Source organism: Lissotriton helveticus, chromosome 8 (genome assembly GCF_964261635.1).
Source record: "Lissotriton helveticus chromosome 8, aLisHel1.1, whole genome shotgun sequence".
NCBI lineage: Eukaryota > Metazoa > Chordata > Amphibia > Caudata > Salamandridae > Lissotriton > Lissotriton helveticus.
Genome location: NC_136069.1, coordinates 899,952,592 through 899,970,261, shown reverse-complemented (window position 1 = coordinate 899,970,261; position 17,670 = coordinate 899,952,592). Strand labels below are relative to the sequence as shown.

The 17,670-nt window shown below is 44.8% G+C and overlaps 1 protein-coding gene across 12 annotated transcripts in view; it reads right to left on the bottom strand.

Annotated features, from left to right (window-relative positions):
* The window catches only part of MCF2L (MCF.2 cell line derived transforming sequence like), a 1,263,355-nt gene that overhangs the window by 209,171 nt on the left and 1,036,514 nt on the right, over positions 1 to 17,670 (bottom strand). For 11 of the 12 annotated variants that reach the window (XM_078657683.1, XM_078657685.1, XM_078657688.1 and 8 more), the window contains one exon: positions 4,575 to 4,694. In XM_078657683.1, coding sequence (XP_078513809.1) covers positions 4,575 to 4,694 — 120 coding nt within the window. The remainder of the gene's footprint in view (positions 1 to 4,574; positions 4,695 to 17,670) is intronic. The other variant, XM_078657693.1, reaches the window with a different exon arrangement.

Here is a 17,670-nt window from a genome sequence, read left to right as displayed (position 1 = left end):
GCTCCGCATGTTCCCTGAGGTTATGTTGACGGTTCTTCAGTTCTTCATGGTGCCCTCCTAATTTGGTCTATGATCACTCGTGTCTTTTGTTCTGGTTGCAGTTCATTTTCCAGCGGTCTTTGCTGTCTGCGAGGTAGATCGCTGTGGTCTGTCCACCTTCCTCTCTGTTGGTTAGGGGCTCTTCAGGCACACCTGTGAGGTAGTTGTCTGTAAAAAGTACATTTGTGATTGGTTGTTGTTTGTTGCTCCCTTTCAGTTCTTTTGTTGAGGGGATTTTTGCATCGTGTTGCTGTGCCTTGGCCATAGATCAAAGATCATGGGTTGTTGTTTGGTTAGGGGCCCTGCGGGCGCCTTTTGAGGTAGATATCGGTGAGGTAGTATATATCGATGAGGTAGTAGTTGTATGTAGGCGTACATAAGTTCCGGCCTTTATTCCGATTTGTCCGCATCATTCGGCGAGGCTCTTCTTTTTACTGCTCCTGGGTTTTTCGTCTCCATCTCTTCTGTTGGTTGTTCTCGTAAGTACTTTCTCAGATCCTCTGGCTCTTCAAAGACCAATGTCCGCCAGTTGTCTGTGACCTTGAAGCGTGAGGGGCCTGCAAAGCTGAAGTTGAGGTTCCTTTTGCGTAGGGTGCCTCTCATGGCTAGAAGGCCCTTTTTGATCTCCACAGTTGGCTTGGAGTAGTCCTGTGTTAGCACTATCTTGCTGCTCGCCCAGGTTAAGTTTTGGTTTTTCCTGGCAAATGTGAAGATGGCGTCAGTATGCTCAGCTCTGAGCGGGCAGCAGATTATCGGTCTGGGGCCTTTTCCTAGAGGAGGTTTACCTGCTGGCACCCGGTAGGCTTTATTAACTTCGAACTGTCTGTCAAATTTCAAGCCTGTTAGTTTTGGCAGCACTTCCTCTAGCATGGCTGCACAGGACCCCGCCTTGTCTTCTGTTCCTTCTGGGACACCCAGTATCCTTATGTTGCCTCTTCTGGCCCGGTCGTCCTGTTCGGCCAGCTGTTTTTGTATGGCTTTAGTGATCTTTGAGCACTCCGCTGTGGCTTTGGTGTTGTTACTCATTGCGTGTTCCATTTCGCTTATTCTCCCCTCAGCGGCTTCAATCCTAGTGTTGGTGTTGTGTTGATCGGCTCGTATCGCTGTTAACTCCAGTTGCATATTGTCTATTGTGACTTTAGTTTCTTTCGCCACTTCTTTCACCTCATTAATCTTTTTGAGGATTGTCTCTAGGGTAGCCGTTTCGACTTTCAGCTTCATAGGCGATTCCGGGTTTTCCTTCCTCAGTTTTTTTTTGTCGCTTGCGGACTTTCCTTCTTGTCCCGACATCGCGCCTATCCCTCTTCTCACTTGGACGCTGCCCAGTCTTCCTTCTTTTTGCATCTCTGCTAGTGCCTTGGCTGGTTCAGATCTTGAAGCCGGGGCCGTAGTTGTTGTACTGTGTGTACGGTACCGGCTTGGCTCTCTAATGAACCGAGTCCTTGTCTTCGCTTTAGCCCCTGCCAGCGCGTGCCTTGTCTCGTTCGCCTTCCCTTGAGCTTGGTTCACGCTATGTCGAGTAAGCCTTGGGCCCTGGGCTCTTGCTGTATTCAGGTGCACTCATGCCGTGGTCTCGCACCTCTCTCCTTGTCTTTATGCGGTCGACTGCGGTCACCTACGGTCAGCTGATGTCCCCCGTTCGCCGACACTTTAGTTAGGTTACAGGCGTTATGGACTGGTTTGGCCCCCTTGTGTGGTATACCTGCTCCCTGCTAGTCTCCTACCCCACTGCCGTTGACCGGGAGTACCTGTGGCTAGCCGTTGGGCATTGGCTTTTGTTTAGCTCGCCGCTCTTCACTTCGTCCGCTCCTCTCGATGAGTCTTGCCTCTTGCTTCGCGATGTGGCGGCACCTGCCCACTTGCACCTCTGCGTTCCTCTATGCTGGCGCTGGTGCAAGGATCATCGGACGTGTTCTCCGCCTTGGTGCTCCCTCGCTTCCGTACCCCTGCTTCCTGTTTCCTGTTTCCTGTTTCCTTCGTTGTGGCCAGGAGTCACTTCCGGTAATGGCGGCGCCCAGGAAAAAGGTTTCGCTTTCTGTTTTGCAGTGGAGGGTCTCTTTTGCTGTTGCTGCTGCTTATTTGCCGAAATTTGCTTTGCGGTAGGTGCTTAGGGCTTAGGGCGCTGGCTCCGATTCTCTCGTGTCCCTTATTTTGCTGCGATAAGCGCGCTTCTGCACCGGTGGCATTGTCTCACCTTGTGGGTGCCGTAAATTCTATGGTGGCTTCCTCTTGCTGTCGTCTTTCTAGCTTGCCTTTTGACTACTTGTGATGTAGGAAGCAGAGTCGGCTCACCTCGTACCTCCGGGGTGCAGGGTTCTGCCTCTCCCTCTATGGGCTGATGGGCGCCATTTTGCCTTCGTTCTCTTCTCTTGTGCTGCGGGCAAGAGGGGTCTATTTTCTCCGGAGGCCGCTTCCAGCCCTCTGTTCCCTGGAGCCCTTCTTGTCACCTGGTATTTCCGACGCCTTAATTTCCTTTCCGATGTTAGAACCGCCGAGTTTGGCTGGTAAAAATCCGCTTTAGTTGCCTCAGGGCATCGGAGCCGACGGACCTAGACGACCGTCTTCATTGCCGTCCAAGCCACGCCCCCCAAGTGCAGGCATCTCTAAACAGAATCTCAGAGGGTCACAAAGGGGTAACTTTCTTCGGCACAGCTTCCAGCTTCAGAGATTCACTGTAAAACTGAACACACCTTTCCACATTCCATCACCGGGCAAACTGGAATCCTTTCCGAATTTCCAACTACCCTGACCAGCCATTTCCCCCATGTGAAATTCAAGCAGTTTTTACAGTGTATTGTGCCGAGAATCATTTTAATTAGAGGAGACGTGCCATCGTAAGTAAAATGCATGACCAGACCTTACCAATATATTGGATATAGATTCTCTCTGCATGCTCTGGCACATCCCTTTAGAGGCTAGTCATGCGTTTTCTTAAACTTGAATCCAGGCTGTGTCAATGCAATTCAGTTTCTATTTTCCCTTCTGGCTTCTTAAATACTTGCATGGCTACAATGGTTGTTTTGCTTGCATTCTATTTGCACTAACATTCTGCTTCATTACACAGCGGATAATTCATGTCACAATGTTCAACCCAGTCGTGTTTTCCAAGTAGGCTTCCCTTCTGCTTAATATGTAACAGAATGAGTGGCGATTCCTACAGTTTTGCTCACAACCTTCACCCTCGCGCTATTGAATGTTGAGGGTGCCAAATTTGTTGATCACCAGACACTCCCTGCCCCTTTATTTCACTCTTGCAGGGTCTTTTTCATGTCCTCTTTCTTTTTGTCACCGTTTTCCGTCTTTCTGTTCCTTCCTCCTCCTTTCCCCCCTTTTGTGTTTATCTCTCTCTTGCTCTGGATCAAAGTCTGATAAGGCTAAATTAGTGCTGATCCGCAAAAATGAGTGCTGGTGGCCCCCCCATCTCAAATTAATGACTGAGCTACCTCCCTTGTTTGTTGCTAAGGTGACTCATTTCCTCTGCAGCTGCTTCTGTTAATGCCGTTTGCCTGAATTTCACAATCTTGAAGGACAACTTTTGAGCAAAGTATTGTTCAACCACAAGTGAAGCTCAGGCAATATGTTCTATTGAAGTGTTAAAGCTTAGGTGGAAAGTTGTGTTCAATATCTGCTATAATAAATACATATAAACTATTGAGGTCAGACCATCTATTGAGCTTTTTGTGAGGTTTTCACAGTTTTCATCAAATAATGCCTACCATCATTATTGGATATATTGGACAGAACTGGATGTACTATCACATTTCTACCATTTGAACGGCCTCATACTGTGTTTGGAATTTGGACACCTTTTCCAAATGGTTTTAGAATTTTTCCTAGACCGGAATCAAAGTGGTCTGATAACTTTGCTTTTGGTGAGAGCAGATGGGTCCATCTAATGTACTGTTTGCTGATGGCTCATATTTGCTAATGAGAAATGTACGAGTCTGATCCTTAAAGGATCTATGAATTGTATAATGTGCAAAAGTGTACGTGTGCAATATAACTTTAACATTAATATTCTTCCATAGCGGTGTACGTGGAACCTACCTATAGTTTTACACTGTGTTGCATTAATGCCTTCTTCTTGCTCATCCTCGTCAATGGGTGATTTAGTGTTTACATTTTGTCACAGGTGTCCGTTCTTTTACCAACACAGGTACTCTCCAGGAATGCCAGGAATTGAGCAGAGTTGAGGAACCTTCCCACTTTCATAGCAAATTTACCCCCTGATATCGGGCAAGTCAGTGACACACAGCAAATTCTAAATACTTTATTGGATTAAGTATGCTAACAATTGCTAAAACATGTAGATGGGTTTGGACAGTTAGGGCTGGATTAGAAAGTTCTTGGAGACTGAATGGAGACAGAAAGAGGAGGACAAGAGTAAAATTGGGCAGTAAGTTGGTAAAGCTACGTCCCTAGAGACATTATGTTATCTGCCCATGTACAATTACAAAGTTACTTTGCATCTTTTCTTTCAGCAAATGCTTTGATTTTACAAAACACAAAATTAAACAAAGAATAGTCATACTTACTGGTACCTTCATTTTAAACTCATCTTTGTTGAATTTCAAAGCCAGGTCCGAGAGAGTACGGTGGAGAAATCCCGTTGGGCGCAGAACAAGCACGAGCTGAAGATTTCCAGGGAACGATGCCTGTTAATGTAAATTAAAACTTCAATGAAACTAGTTTGAACATATTTTACGTATTTCACACAAGGGGGTTATCTGATGACATTTTAGATGTGCACAGTTGCCTCTGGAGCTCTAACATGGTATAGAAAAACACATTTACAAATGATGGAGAACACCCTAAGTACTTTGGGCTAAAACAGGTATATTTAAGTTTTCAGACTTATAATGTAAGACGTTTAAAATGTGCTATTTTTTCAGATTAAAGCTAGGATGCCCGTCAACTGGTTCAGCTGAAATGGTGCAACGATAAAGGAAGGATGGATGTCAAACATGTTGTTTACCTGTTCTCTAATTTTCTACAGCAGAGAGCATCTTGTAAATATACTCAGAAGGGAGATCAGATCCGGTAAAGGGCGCCACCAGAGGATATGTGAGCTTTGGGTGTATAAAGGAGAGATGAGACATACGTTTGAGGTTGCACCGTGGCCATGTGCCAGGAAGCTGAAGGATGTTGGGACTCATGGGCCAAAATTGTCAACGGAAATTAAATGTACAGCCATCAGGGTCAGAGGAGAAGATGCATAAAGCGAGCAGCGGAAATTACGCAGGGCACATTGGCTCCATCGCTGTGGAAGGGAAGGACTATTTAGCCAAAACCAGGAATAACTGCCTAAACACTGATTAAAATGATCACCTTTTCAAGGAAAGATCACGGTTATGACTACATCATGATCAGAGATCAAATGTATTTAAAGCCAAGAATGGGCTACTGTGTGTGTTCATGAAGTAGTGCTTTGAAAGCAGTTCACAAGTTCATTAATTTGTTGTGGCCTGAACATGACAGATTAGCTTGCTCACAGTTAATTATGATATCTGCTTCACAATGGCTCAATAAAACACTGTTAATCATCAGCTAGAAATACATGCACACTTGTATGTGGCCACGCCATATGCATTCATTGCAGTTAGATTTACTACCTCTGTTGAAGCTAGCGGAATAGGTAAAGTTTGCCCAAGTAATGGACAACTGCTGGCCTGCTTGTCAAACAAATGGCGTTTTCATTACTTATGTTAAAAGGTTACACTTTCAAGAGAAAAATGAACTGCTTTATGTTATATGAACGCTTTGATATTTAGAAAGATATGAAAACATTTTAGTCAAAACAGAAGGTCAAAAACTTTAAAATAATGGCAAATGCCACGCTCTGGGTTGCATACAAAGAAGAAAGAGGCCAAGCAAGAACCTCCCTGCTTTAAGTATTGGGAATGGGTTGTCATGTTGGGTTGTCATGTTATTTAGGCCTGGTAGAAATGTTTATTATGCTGCCAAAATTAGCAAAAGTCCTGAATATCACATAATGTGAAATTTCTCAAAATGGAATTAATTTTTGCCGGAGCACACAGATCACCTTAAAATATCTAGCGAGATGCAGGAGAGATTAGTTTGTGGAAAATGAGGCATTTCTTACTCAAACCAGTCTCCTACCAGTACCTCCTGAAACTTTTTAACATGAGATGCATGTTGGACTTAAACCCACGCGGGACACCAGTAAAACGTAATTTGCTACAAAAGCGAAATGTTGCAAAACATTTATGGAATTTTACGAAATTTGTTATGTTATGTTATGTTAATGGCATTTGTAATGCGCGCAGCTGCTCCAGCGAAGGAGCGTCCCGGCACCCGACAAGGTAGCCACACAACATAACTAAAGACCAGAATTTATTAAAAATGTAAGTTTAACAGGGCTATGGAAACAAAAAAGTCCTAACGGCCCTGCGAAAGGAGAGCAGGTCGGCAAGGGTCCGGATTTCAAAAGGGAGTGCGTTCCACAGAGCGGCTGCCCGCACCCTGAAGGAACGTCCCCCAGCTCGACTACATTTGAAACGTGGGGCTGCTGCTAATTCGAGATCCGCAGAACGGAGGGAGCGGCCAGGGATATAGGGACACAAAAGGTTATGCAGTATTGGCGCAGAGGGGCCTTTTAAGATCTTAAAGGACATACAGAGCACCTTAAAGTGAATCCGCTGCCTGACCGGCAGCCAATGGAGAGCACGCAAGGTGTGAGAGACCGAACAGAACCTAGGAAGGCCTACGACTGCTCTGGCTGCTGCATTTTGCACTCGCTGGAGACGAGTAAGCTCGGCCTGATTTAACCCTATAAAAAGGGAGCTGGCATAATCTAGCCGAGCCAGTACCGTCGCCTGAACCACAAGTTGATGGGTTGCGGCATCAAAATATTTGAGTGCAGGTCCCAAATTACGCAGAATGCCAAAGCAGCAGGCCGCCATCCTTTTGGTGTGGCCAACAAAACTGAGTGAGGGGTCCAGCCACACCCCCAGATTTTTAATCTCCGAAACCGGAGTGGGGGTGGGTCCCAACTCAGAAGGCCACCAAGTATCTCCCCAGAGTTCCGTCTGTCTACCAAAGACCATAACCTCTGTTTTTTTGGCATTCAGTTGGAGACAGTTGGACGTCATCCAACTGGCCACCGCCCGCAGTCCGTCCCTGAATCTTGGGGCCTCCACTGCGGAATCCCCGCTGATCGTGACCGCTAGCTGAGTATCATCTGCGTATGACACCATAGTCAAGCCGCAGAGCTTCACGACCTCAGCCAGCGGCCTCACGTAAAGATTGAACAATGGGTTGTCAGAGGATGGAATTTGGACTGGTAGGGTGGGGCAGCCACACAGAAGGAACGATCCGCTAGAAACGAACGGAACCACTGGAGTGCGGTACCAGTCACACCTGCCTCCTCGAGGCGCTGCAGGAGGATCCCATGCGAGACAGTGTCAAAGGCGGCGCTCAGATCTAACAAAACAAGCGCCGCCGTTTGACCTGCATCAAGCACTGCCCGCAGATGCTCAACCATAAATAGAAGTGCTGTCTCCGTGCTGTGGCCAGCTCGAAAACCGTTCTGTGTATCATCCAGAACGTTAGTACGCGACAGATGGTCAGTGAGGGCGGTGTTAACATGCACCTCCGCGAGTTTGGCTGGCCACGGGAGAAGCGAAATCGGTCGATAGTTCTCCGATTTACTGGGGTTGAAAGATGGCTTCTTCAAAATGGGCATTACTACTGCCTGCTTCCACTTCGGAGGCACCCGGCCAGATGTAAGCGAGATGTTAATCAGATCACGGACTGGGTGAGAGAGTGTCAAGTCTCTAAACATTACTGGCTTGAGCGGATCAGCTGGAGACCCAGATTTGACTTGAAGAGCCAAAGTCTTGAAGATCTCCGGGGTGAGACAGGGGAAAGAATCTAACACCACCTTTCCTAAGATAAATTGCACGATTCTGCCCAGCCTTAATTTTATCTCTCATTCTTCAGCATTTCCGTAGGTCTCAGCTTTCTGTACGTCACCTTCACACAACTGGCAGCAATACTTAGAAGCAGAGGCATCCCTGGAACTCGTAAATTATGGATGTGTCATTGCTGTCTGAAAGGACCGCACCTCCTGTGACGTGGGGAGGGTTCTTTATTGTGTTGAGTTCATTGAATTCATTAATGAGACAGGATGATGGGATGACCGACAACATGAGCACCATTGCTTTAACAGTAGTCACCAGACTAGGTCCAGTAACGCTACTGTGATGGATGGGTCAATATGTGAGCCTTGATCTGCTGCTTTAGAACATTACTGTTTCACTTAGAGGTTGCTTGGGCCACTTCTCGAAATATTGGCAGGTGGACAGCAAACATACCTGCAACTGCTTCGACTCAGACTTTTTTCATGCTGACAGTGGCACTTAATGAAGTGTTTTTTGTTGGTCAAACATTTTATGTATTTTAGTTGTGCATTTTGAAAACCTGCAAGCTACCAAAACTTTATTTTGAATGTAGTAGTTATAAGGAAAAAAAAAAGAGAAGAGGATGAATAATTTTTTGTTACCCAAAATGCACAAGGGAAATAACAATTCAATGAGATGCTGCAGTGAAAACTAAGACAGCGACACAGCTATCCACCCACACCCTTTGCTGAAAGACCACGGATGGGCGGGAAAACTCACAGGGGTAACACAGGGATACAAAGGTTTATGAGGACACGGAGGAGGGATGCACGGTGCGTTCCTTGGCTGTCCGCTGTTAATCCTTTGCAACGTGGGGACTGTTCCTCAATTGGAAATGAAAGTAAGTAAGACATAGGATGAGATTTTATCCGCAAGTCTTCCCTGAGGGGACGATGCCTCGTGGGATAGGTAGGAAGTCACAAATCTGTGTTCCCTTATCCTAAGGTCGAACGCCCTACAATGCAGATACATGGGCTACTCCATGACTACAGGTGCCACCGCTGGCCTGCCTCCTCATGTCCAAGAGTGTGTAGTTCCTCCTGATTGACCAGATACTTGCTAAGTAACCGGTCCCACACCTTCGTTCGGTCTCATATCCTGTTTTCCCAAGGATACATTCAATTTGGTTATTTCATGTCTGACTCTCACTTCACCGCCATATTTTCATTTCTATTCACAGGGAAAGTGAGAGATGGGGAAGAATTCTAGACATGGCAACCTTTTTCCTCGTGACATTCTACAAATGGATGTATGACGGTACCACGCGTACTTTTACAACGCGTACCGTTACAACGCTACTTTTACCACGCAAGTCGTTACAACGACTTGCGTGGAGGGGCGCTGGATAGTACATTTTTTAATTTACTATTCCAACTCCAGTCCCCGTGGACTCTAGGGAAAGGAGTTGGATAGTAAATTAAACTATTTACTATCCTGGAGCGCACCCCAGTGCAAGTCGTTATAACGACTTGCGTGGTAAAAGTAGCGTGGTAACGGTACCGCGTTGTAAAAAATGCGTGGTGACCGTTGTATACCCTACAAATTCTCTAGTGAAGCTTTTACTTAACCCAACTCGCCACGTGGACTCGGTACCGAGGCTGCAACGTTGGAGCAGAGGACACTCTTGCTGTCCAAAGGACAAGCATTAAGTCTCTCATGTGGAATGGCTTCTTCCCCCTGCAGGCACATTGCATACTGCCACCAATCACAGGTCAGCTAGAGCATCAGCTTAATGTATCCACTCACTACCTGTTCGGTTGAGTTTTCTCTCCTCTGGGCATCAGACATTGGTTTGATCTTTGCCTTGTGATTCCATTTGCAGTCAATAACATGTTAACCTCTATGACCTTTCTCTGTCAACAATAATATAGTGCGCGAAGCAAGGAAAGATGAACTCCGTGTTTACTTCAAGACATCTTAACAGGGTCGACGAGGCTTTAATATTAAACATTACAGTTGACAAAAAAGAGCCCAGCAGTCTACACATTGCCATTGATGTCTAAGCATTTCCCTCGATGGCTTGGTTTTGTGCCTCCTGTTCACTGAGCGGGAAATAAAATGAACATGTCAGCGATGGGCATTCTGCAGAAATGCAGGAAGCTCGCTGACGCTGTAGAGATGCCCGCAGAGCTACAGGCAGCTGGGAAGGACGAGGAGCGCGCGGGGGATGGGGGTGGGGCATCTGTCAGGTCAATACCCGTGAAGAGCATGGACGCCGACATCCTGCCCAGCAGCAAGTACAAAATTAGAAGCACAGCAGAAGACAAAATAACCTGAGCGTCACAAGTAAGATGCTCGTTCTGCAATTTCAACGACTTATTCTTTCTGACATTTGTTTAAGACATATTCAAGAAGTGTGCACTTAATTAACTGGACTGGACACCTCATAGCTGTTCCAACCATAACATAGCGGCGGTGGTGGTGGTGATTGGAAGTCCGCCGTTCAGACAGATCACAGAATGGCCGCTGGGCTTTGTGTACCAACATTAACAGACAACTAATTACAGCATTTTATTACTTGCACAACGTGATCGAATGATCCACGTTTGCCGGTTGGCGGTTTTTATGAGCAGCTCTCATGCCTAACTCACACCTATCGCATGCGGTCATCTAGATATGCATTTGAGAACTATATGCGAGGGCTACATGTTAAGATTTTTTTCACTTCAGCTTTGTTCGACCCGGTCATGAGTTTCTTAAATAATTATTTGCAAGATTTTTCAGTTTGTGAACATTCTATTTACATGGAAGGAGACACAAAATATATTTTTGTATAATATAAAATGTTTATGAGGGGTAATGCTGCGATTACTTACCGGAAATAGCATTACTCAGAGTCCTTCTCTCGCCATGATGAACCGCACATTGAGGTCCCTGTGCCTCATTCATAACCCTTTCTAACTTATAAAACACCCTCCTACCCATCCTCACTACGTGTTCCATACCAAGTCCAAACACCAAACTGTTGGACTGGTCGATAGGGAGGGCCTGGTTCATCACAGCGAGAGAAGGACTCAGAATAAGTAAGAGTAAGAAATTGCAGCATTACCACCTCGTCCCTCTTGCCATGATGATTCATACATGTTCGAAGTACCAAAGCCACAAAAAAGACCAAGACAACTGCACAGATAATGCAAACATAAGATTAATCCACAGGAAAAAGAAAACAGTTTGCAATACAGAAGCCAGCACTTTGGAACCCAACAAACCCGGTCCCTCTGGACCCTGAGGCACCCGAAAATAGGACACAAAGGTAGAAGGTGCCGCCCAAGTAGCCGCATTCAGGAAAGTACATCTGTTGGACATGGTTAGACTCCACTTTTTGCCTGGAAAATTATGTAGTTTCGACTCGAAGTGCACATGGTCCCTGCCAACCAGGTCCCCCGTGCCAGATCTCCTTCCCTAAACTGTACCTGTTGTTTCCACAATTGGCACCCTTTAGCTCACATGTAAGCCTCTAGTAAAAGGTACTCCAGGTATCAAGGGCCTTGTGGTTAAAGAGTGTTCCTAATGTCTGCAGCACAAACTGTGCCACCCTAAAGGACCCCTCAGCAAGCACATGCACACTGCCACTGCAGCCTGTGTGTCTTAGTGCAGAGAAAATTGAAGAGTCGACCTGGCACACGTGTGCCATGCCCATAGACAATGCATGAGATAAAGGTAAGCCACCCCTCTTGCAGGCCTTAGCCCTAAGGAAGGGTGTACTACATCTCCCGTGAGGGCATATCTGCATGAGCAGTTATCCCCTGTAATATACTTGTTGATTCCTGGATTTTGTACGTGACCAGGGAAGCCATAGTAAGTGCATTGGCTGGACACTCATTTTTGCAAGTTCCCCCAGCTCCATGATGGCTTTACTGAAATATGGGAAGTTTGGTACCAAACATCTCATTAACAAACCTGCACTGATTACCACGTCAGTTTTATTAACAATTGCACACAGAGGGCCCCTTTGAGGGACCCCCTGATACTTCCCTATCCTTAGTGTGGTCACAAGTGGCCTGAGTCAGCCTGCTACCACCAGTGTTCTGACCTCATGGGGAGAGTGCCTGCGCGCTCTGAGGTCGGGATCAATGTCTTTCCTGGAGATGTTCACACCTGCCCATGGTCAGGAAGAGTCATCCATGGCGGGGAGCTTCAAGGGCCTTGCCGCCTTTTAAATGAGACCCCAGACTCCTGTTAGAGGGAACAGCCCCCCCTTCCTGTCCTCACCCCCTTTTTGGAGGGAAGACAGGTGGGAAAACATAGAAAGAATAGGAGGTGTGCCCCCCTCTGCCAATTCCACCCCTCAGGTGCTGGAGGGGAGGAGAAGTACACTTTTCAGTGTCCACCATCTTTAAAATGGTGGGACTTACCCAATCAGGGCTATGACTATGCCCCCCTCCCTCAGGAGATGGGCATAATAGAGGTTCTAGACACCCCAGGTGAGGGGTCCATTGGACACTACCTATTACTCCCTCGCAACACCCCTAAATCTAGTATGTAGGTGGCATCCCCAGACCCTGAACATCAGTTCCTGATGACCTAAGAAGTGCTGGAAACCACACAGTGGCACTAGCAGAGAAGACTGGAAAGAAGTACAGACTTGGCCCAAGCCCTACCGGCCTGTCTGCAACCCTTCATGATACTGCACCAAAGGACAACTCGTCCTGCAGCCCAGCCATCTCCGGAATCTTGGGGGTGGGGGGTACCTGCTTTCGATAAAGACTAAGGTCTTCAGAGAACAGAAAACCGGTTCACAAAGCAACCATCATCAAAGTAAAGACTATGCAACCTGACGAATGGTGAAGCCTGAACCCAGCTACACCTCTGCACTCATGCCTCTGGCTCGAGTCCAAGTGGCCCACTGATTCCAGAAAGGTTCCCCAGCACTCCAGAGCCAGAGACCAGTGTTAACTTACCTCTCCCAGACTCCTCAACGTCGCCGGCAACCTCTGCACGAATACCCCCTCAACCGCGACCTGTTATAGTGGGCAGTTTTCAACACCAGAAGGTACCCCTGCCATGGTGAAGATGACAAATGGTGTCCCCACGGCACTGAGCATCACAATTTACCTCTACAGCTGTTGGTTTCCTTTGACCGGCCTCCTTGCCTGAGCCTGCAGCCCTTTTCTAATTTGGCCTGCCTCCATTGCTTTTCATTGGGCACCCAAAGCTGCGTTGGCATCCTGTACCTGGCCGCTGCTGTGTCACTGGTGGTGTGATGTTGCTGACGCTTTGTGGCCGGTACAGTGTTGGCCTCCACTCCCGGAGATTGCCCCCCCATAAGCAGCTCCTGTCCGATTGTCCCAATTCACATTGATTTGTATTGGGGATCCAACCTCAAACTTGCACCCAGCCGCCCCTGTGCCGCTGGTGGTGTACCATTGGTGCTCAACTAAAGCTTGCCCATACTGACCTTAACTGGTCTTGTAAGTCGATGTTGCCTATATGTTTGTTACATTTTTTCTTCCTCCCATAGGTTAACATTGCTAAGTCTGAAAATTAGCACCTTGAACTACAATATTTGGGGCAAAATGTATTGGTGCAGTCGCAACTGGCACAATCAATGTCCATGTTGATGCAACTTGTGATACTGGCACAGGAACTGTCTCCACTGAGGCAGTAACACCTGGAGTCATTACAGTATGAGCCATTAAAACAGGTGCAGATGCAATTTAAAGTGCTGTAAATTATCTTTCCATCTAAAGTGTGTTTGAGTCAACAGGGGCTGTAGCCACTGTAACACTAGAAGTTGTATTTCTATCATTATGTGTTGTAGGGGCCACATGTGGTGGACGTGAAGCTAATAAAGCATCCAGTATACCATCCCCTTAATCACAACCAGTGTCTGTTTTCTTTGCAGCTTCTTTGTCATTTCCCTTCTTCTGATTCTTTTTTGTCTTTTCCGATTATGACCGGGTACATTCTGTTTCCCTCGCTTACACATTTTCTCCATCTTTCCTTCTTCCCATTGAGTGACTGCATAATTTCACATGGCACTCTTTGCCTTGTTCTGATATTCCTCATTTTCTTTAGTATGTGCTGCTCTCCCCAAGCATTTAATGTGTAATATTGTGTGGGCCTAGGGGGTGGTTTTATCTAGTATAATTTCTTCCTTAAATGTTTTATAACCTTAAAATCAAATGTATCGTATTGTATAAATTTAAATGGGCGCTCACAATCAGTAATCTTGCACCACTGACTAAGCCACAAGCATGTATGCAGACCTACGTTTGTCAACATATAGTAAGCTGGTGTACCCTCCGTTGGCGCCTCTTCACTTTCCCGAACTGAGACTCTTACATCACCTGTCATCAAAGGTGCAATGATCAAATTCAACTTCAATGTTTTGATTGCATTTTTAATTTTGTGTACATCAATCTCTTTCCCCGAACCTGCCACAGCTTAACACTTGATGACATCTTAACCAATCTCAGCGCATCATTTAACAGCTGTACTATCCCAGCGCTGCACTCTGTGTCTTATCAACCAATAACAGCGAAACACTAACACCAACCGTCCAATCTCAGCGTGACACACTATAACGTATCTACCACTCATCTCAGCAGTTCACCGTCCTTTACAATTTTCTCGTACACAAATTATACAACTGTAAGCAAGCACAATTAAACAAATACCTTTTGTCTGCTCCACTAAAGAAATTAAAAGTAATTCATTTATACAATAAGAGTTTAGAAAAAAGGTTTCTACACTCTACGACTTCCCTACACATACAAGCAAAACAAATGTAATCTCGACCAGCAGAGAATCACTCTAACTGATGTACCTTCACCTTTACGCAATAGGCTCCACTAACACCAATTAGTATTAGTACACTCACAACAACGTTATAGTCCCTATCTTAATTGTGCAATTCAATGATACCTCCCAAATCTGCACCACAAATCTTAGCACAAAATTAACTCCACAATTTCAACTGTTTATCTAGCCTGCGATCTTAGAATCCTTTGAGTCTGAGAATCGCTTCAACTGCTCACCATTTAGCGCTTACAACCACTATTCTCAAACACAACAATATGACAAAATTATAAAATGACAACAAAGACAATTGTGATGGATAACCCTAACGATACTCACACCTCCACCATTGCAACTACTTTTAAAACTGTAACTCCCTCAATCTTTAAGTTCGGGCTTTGGACTTAAGGACATGGATATTTCTAAACTAGAACTAATTATTTCAGCTCCTCTCTTGTGGCAGAAACATTACTCTGCTATCACTTCTGGAGCACAGAGTTACACTGTCATTTACCCATCCGTAAATGAACCCAGTGTACAGGTCAATGGATCTTTACTGTTGACAGAGATGTAAGAAGCTGAAGTTGATATAAAATGTTATCAATTCTTTTAGTTCCGACAATAAAGTAACTTTAGCGGAGTTAAAGGGTTTTATTTTCAAATCTTTTAGTTTTTCATTCTTATTAAAGTATTATTTTCCAAATCTCATTATCAAAGATTAATATATTCAATCAATACTTGGTAATAGAACAAATCAATATAACAAATCAATAAGGCGTCAATAAATTGCAACAAGGGTGTTCTTTGAAGAAACTTCCCATGTCTAGATCCATCAGTATGAATGCTGGAGGGATTCTAGGTGTCAGTTCAGATAACCATGAAGGGTTTCTGATGAGAGAATCAAGCATTAGCATGATGCTTTAGCATAATAAGCTGGACAGTATTCTCAGCTCAAATAACAGCAGATTGACATAAAGAGAACTAAGAAAACTCAGTAAGAGTTTCCTCTAAGAGAGTATGGGATAGGGGACAGAAAGAGATGCTGCTCCTAGTCTAAGGAAAAGGAAAACCTCAATCAATCTACTCCAATATGCATGAGTCTCATCTGACTAGTCTAAGCAAACACACTTACATAAAAGCACATTGTCTATGTTGCAACATTAATATTCTTTCTTTTTCATGTTGAGCAATAAGATTTTAGCCCACTCCCGTGAACAGGTCTACTCCTCATCTTCTCAGCAGAGAACAATCATCCTTTAACCATGTGCCCTTGAATACTGCGGCACATCCTTTCCTGTTTTTCCAATTCTTTGTCCTATGCATCATTCTCCAGGTCATCTGCATCTTTTGCTGTGAGAACCTTACTATACTTGTCTAATACAACAAATGTGTATTCATTAGCTAATAAACAGTATCTTCTGAAATTGCAACGTCTGCATCAAAGAGAAGAAAAACATTTTACCCATTGGTTGTTCAATGCAAGAAAACTAGCTTTTTAGTATTAATATGTCTGCTTATTTAATCATGGCTCTTTAGTTTAAGTCAAGCTAAGAACTTGTGCTTCATTTATATGGTACAGGCCTACCACATTTAAGTATTTTTGCCTACTATAATTTTCGCAGTTTAGCACATCTCATGTTTTTACGTGAACTCTGCATGTTATCATTTTAATATAACATTTTGTAAATAATTAAATTCACACCAGCTGTTGCATTAGAGCAAAGTGCAGCTGCAACAGCACAGATAGGCGAGTCACAGACTGTGCATCATTCATCTGCACCCCTACTTGAAACAGCCAAATGTATCCTCCAGAGGATGTTCATAACTTGTAATCATTATCAAGCAAGCAAAAGATTACTCGAGCCGAGATAAGTCTCTTCCAATCAGGCTATCATGCAGCATGCTGGAACAATTAGGGTAGCCTTGAGCTTCAGCAGCGAGGGTTGATTACATAGAAAAATCCCTCCATAAAGCAAAATAAGTTTAGAAACACAAGACATAAATTTTACATTTTACATTTGATCGCAATTTCTTTTTTAAACTAAACATGATTAGGTTTCTGCTTTCCATTTCAGCATGTCTGTGAATTCAAAGCGGGAGTAAGCAGCCGCGGTCTGTGCAGATAACAGCGGTGGGGCCGGGTGGCAGGGGATTTCGAGGGACGATGACAAAGGAAAATTAAATAAATAATTAATTTACCCTTGGCATTGTCAACCGGAATCCCCCGCCCCGCCCAACACCACCTCTGTTACCTGAACGGACCACGGCTGGGTGTAAGGGATTAGGTATTCTTGTTATATCTAATGTGAGCATAAGGGTAACATGGCACAAAGCTGGAACTATTGATCATCCAGAATTTGTTCTTAATTCAATGTGATTTGCCTGAAGCAGCAGTCCAATTTATTTAATCAGTTGTTAAAATTTACGATCAAAGCGGATATATAGAAGATCAAATCCCATTTAACTTGTGTATGTGGTTTAACTGATCTGTTTGCACAAAGAAATAATAGAACCCGGAACAACGATCCTAGTAGCGATGTATCCACTGAATGTGAACAATGAATACACCGTTTAGGTACAGATTAATGGACTTACAAATTAGATAATCAGAGCGCAGCTATAATGTAAAATGTGAAAATCCTATATAGTTGTCCCACATGCGTGCCAGTAAATCAACATAGAGGCAGACCAATTCTTGATTAACATTGGTACCATAACATATTACAATGATCAACTTCCTCTGGAGAGACTATAACATACTTCCTTGCTGTGTATGCAACCAGTGTTCACCTTAGCCAGAGAATAACTTTTGTCCTGCTCACTGTGAGGGATGTAAGAGTTACTTACCTTCTGTAACGATGTATCTGGTAGAGACGATTCTAGCCGCAGATTCCTTAACGTAGAATTATCACCAGGCGTGAGACTGGATCTGGAAAATCTTTTTGCCCAGCATCCCTGCGCGCCGGGG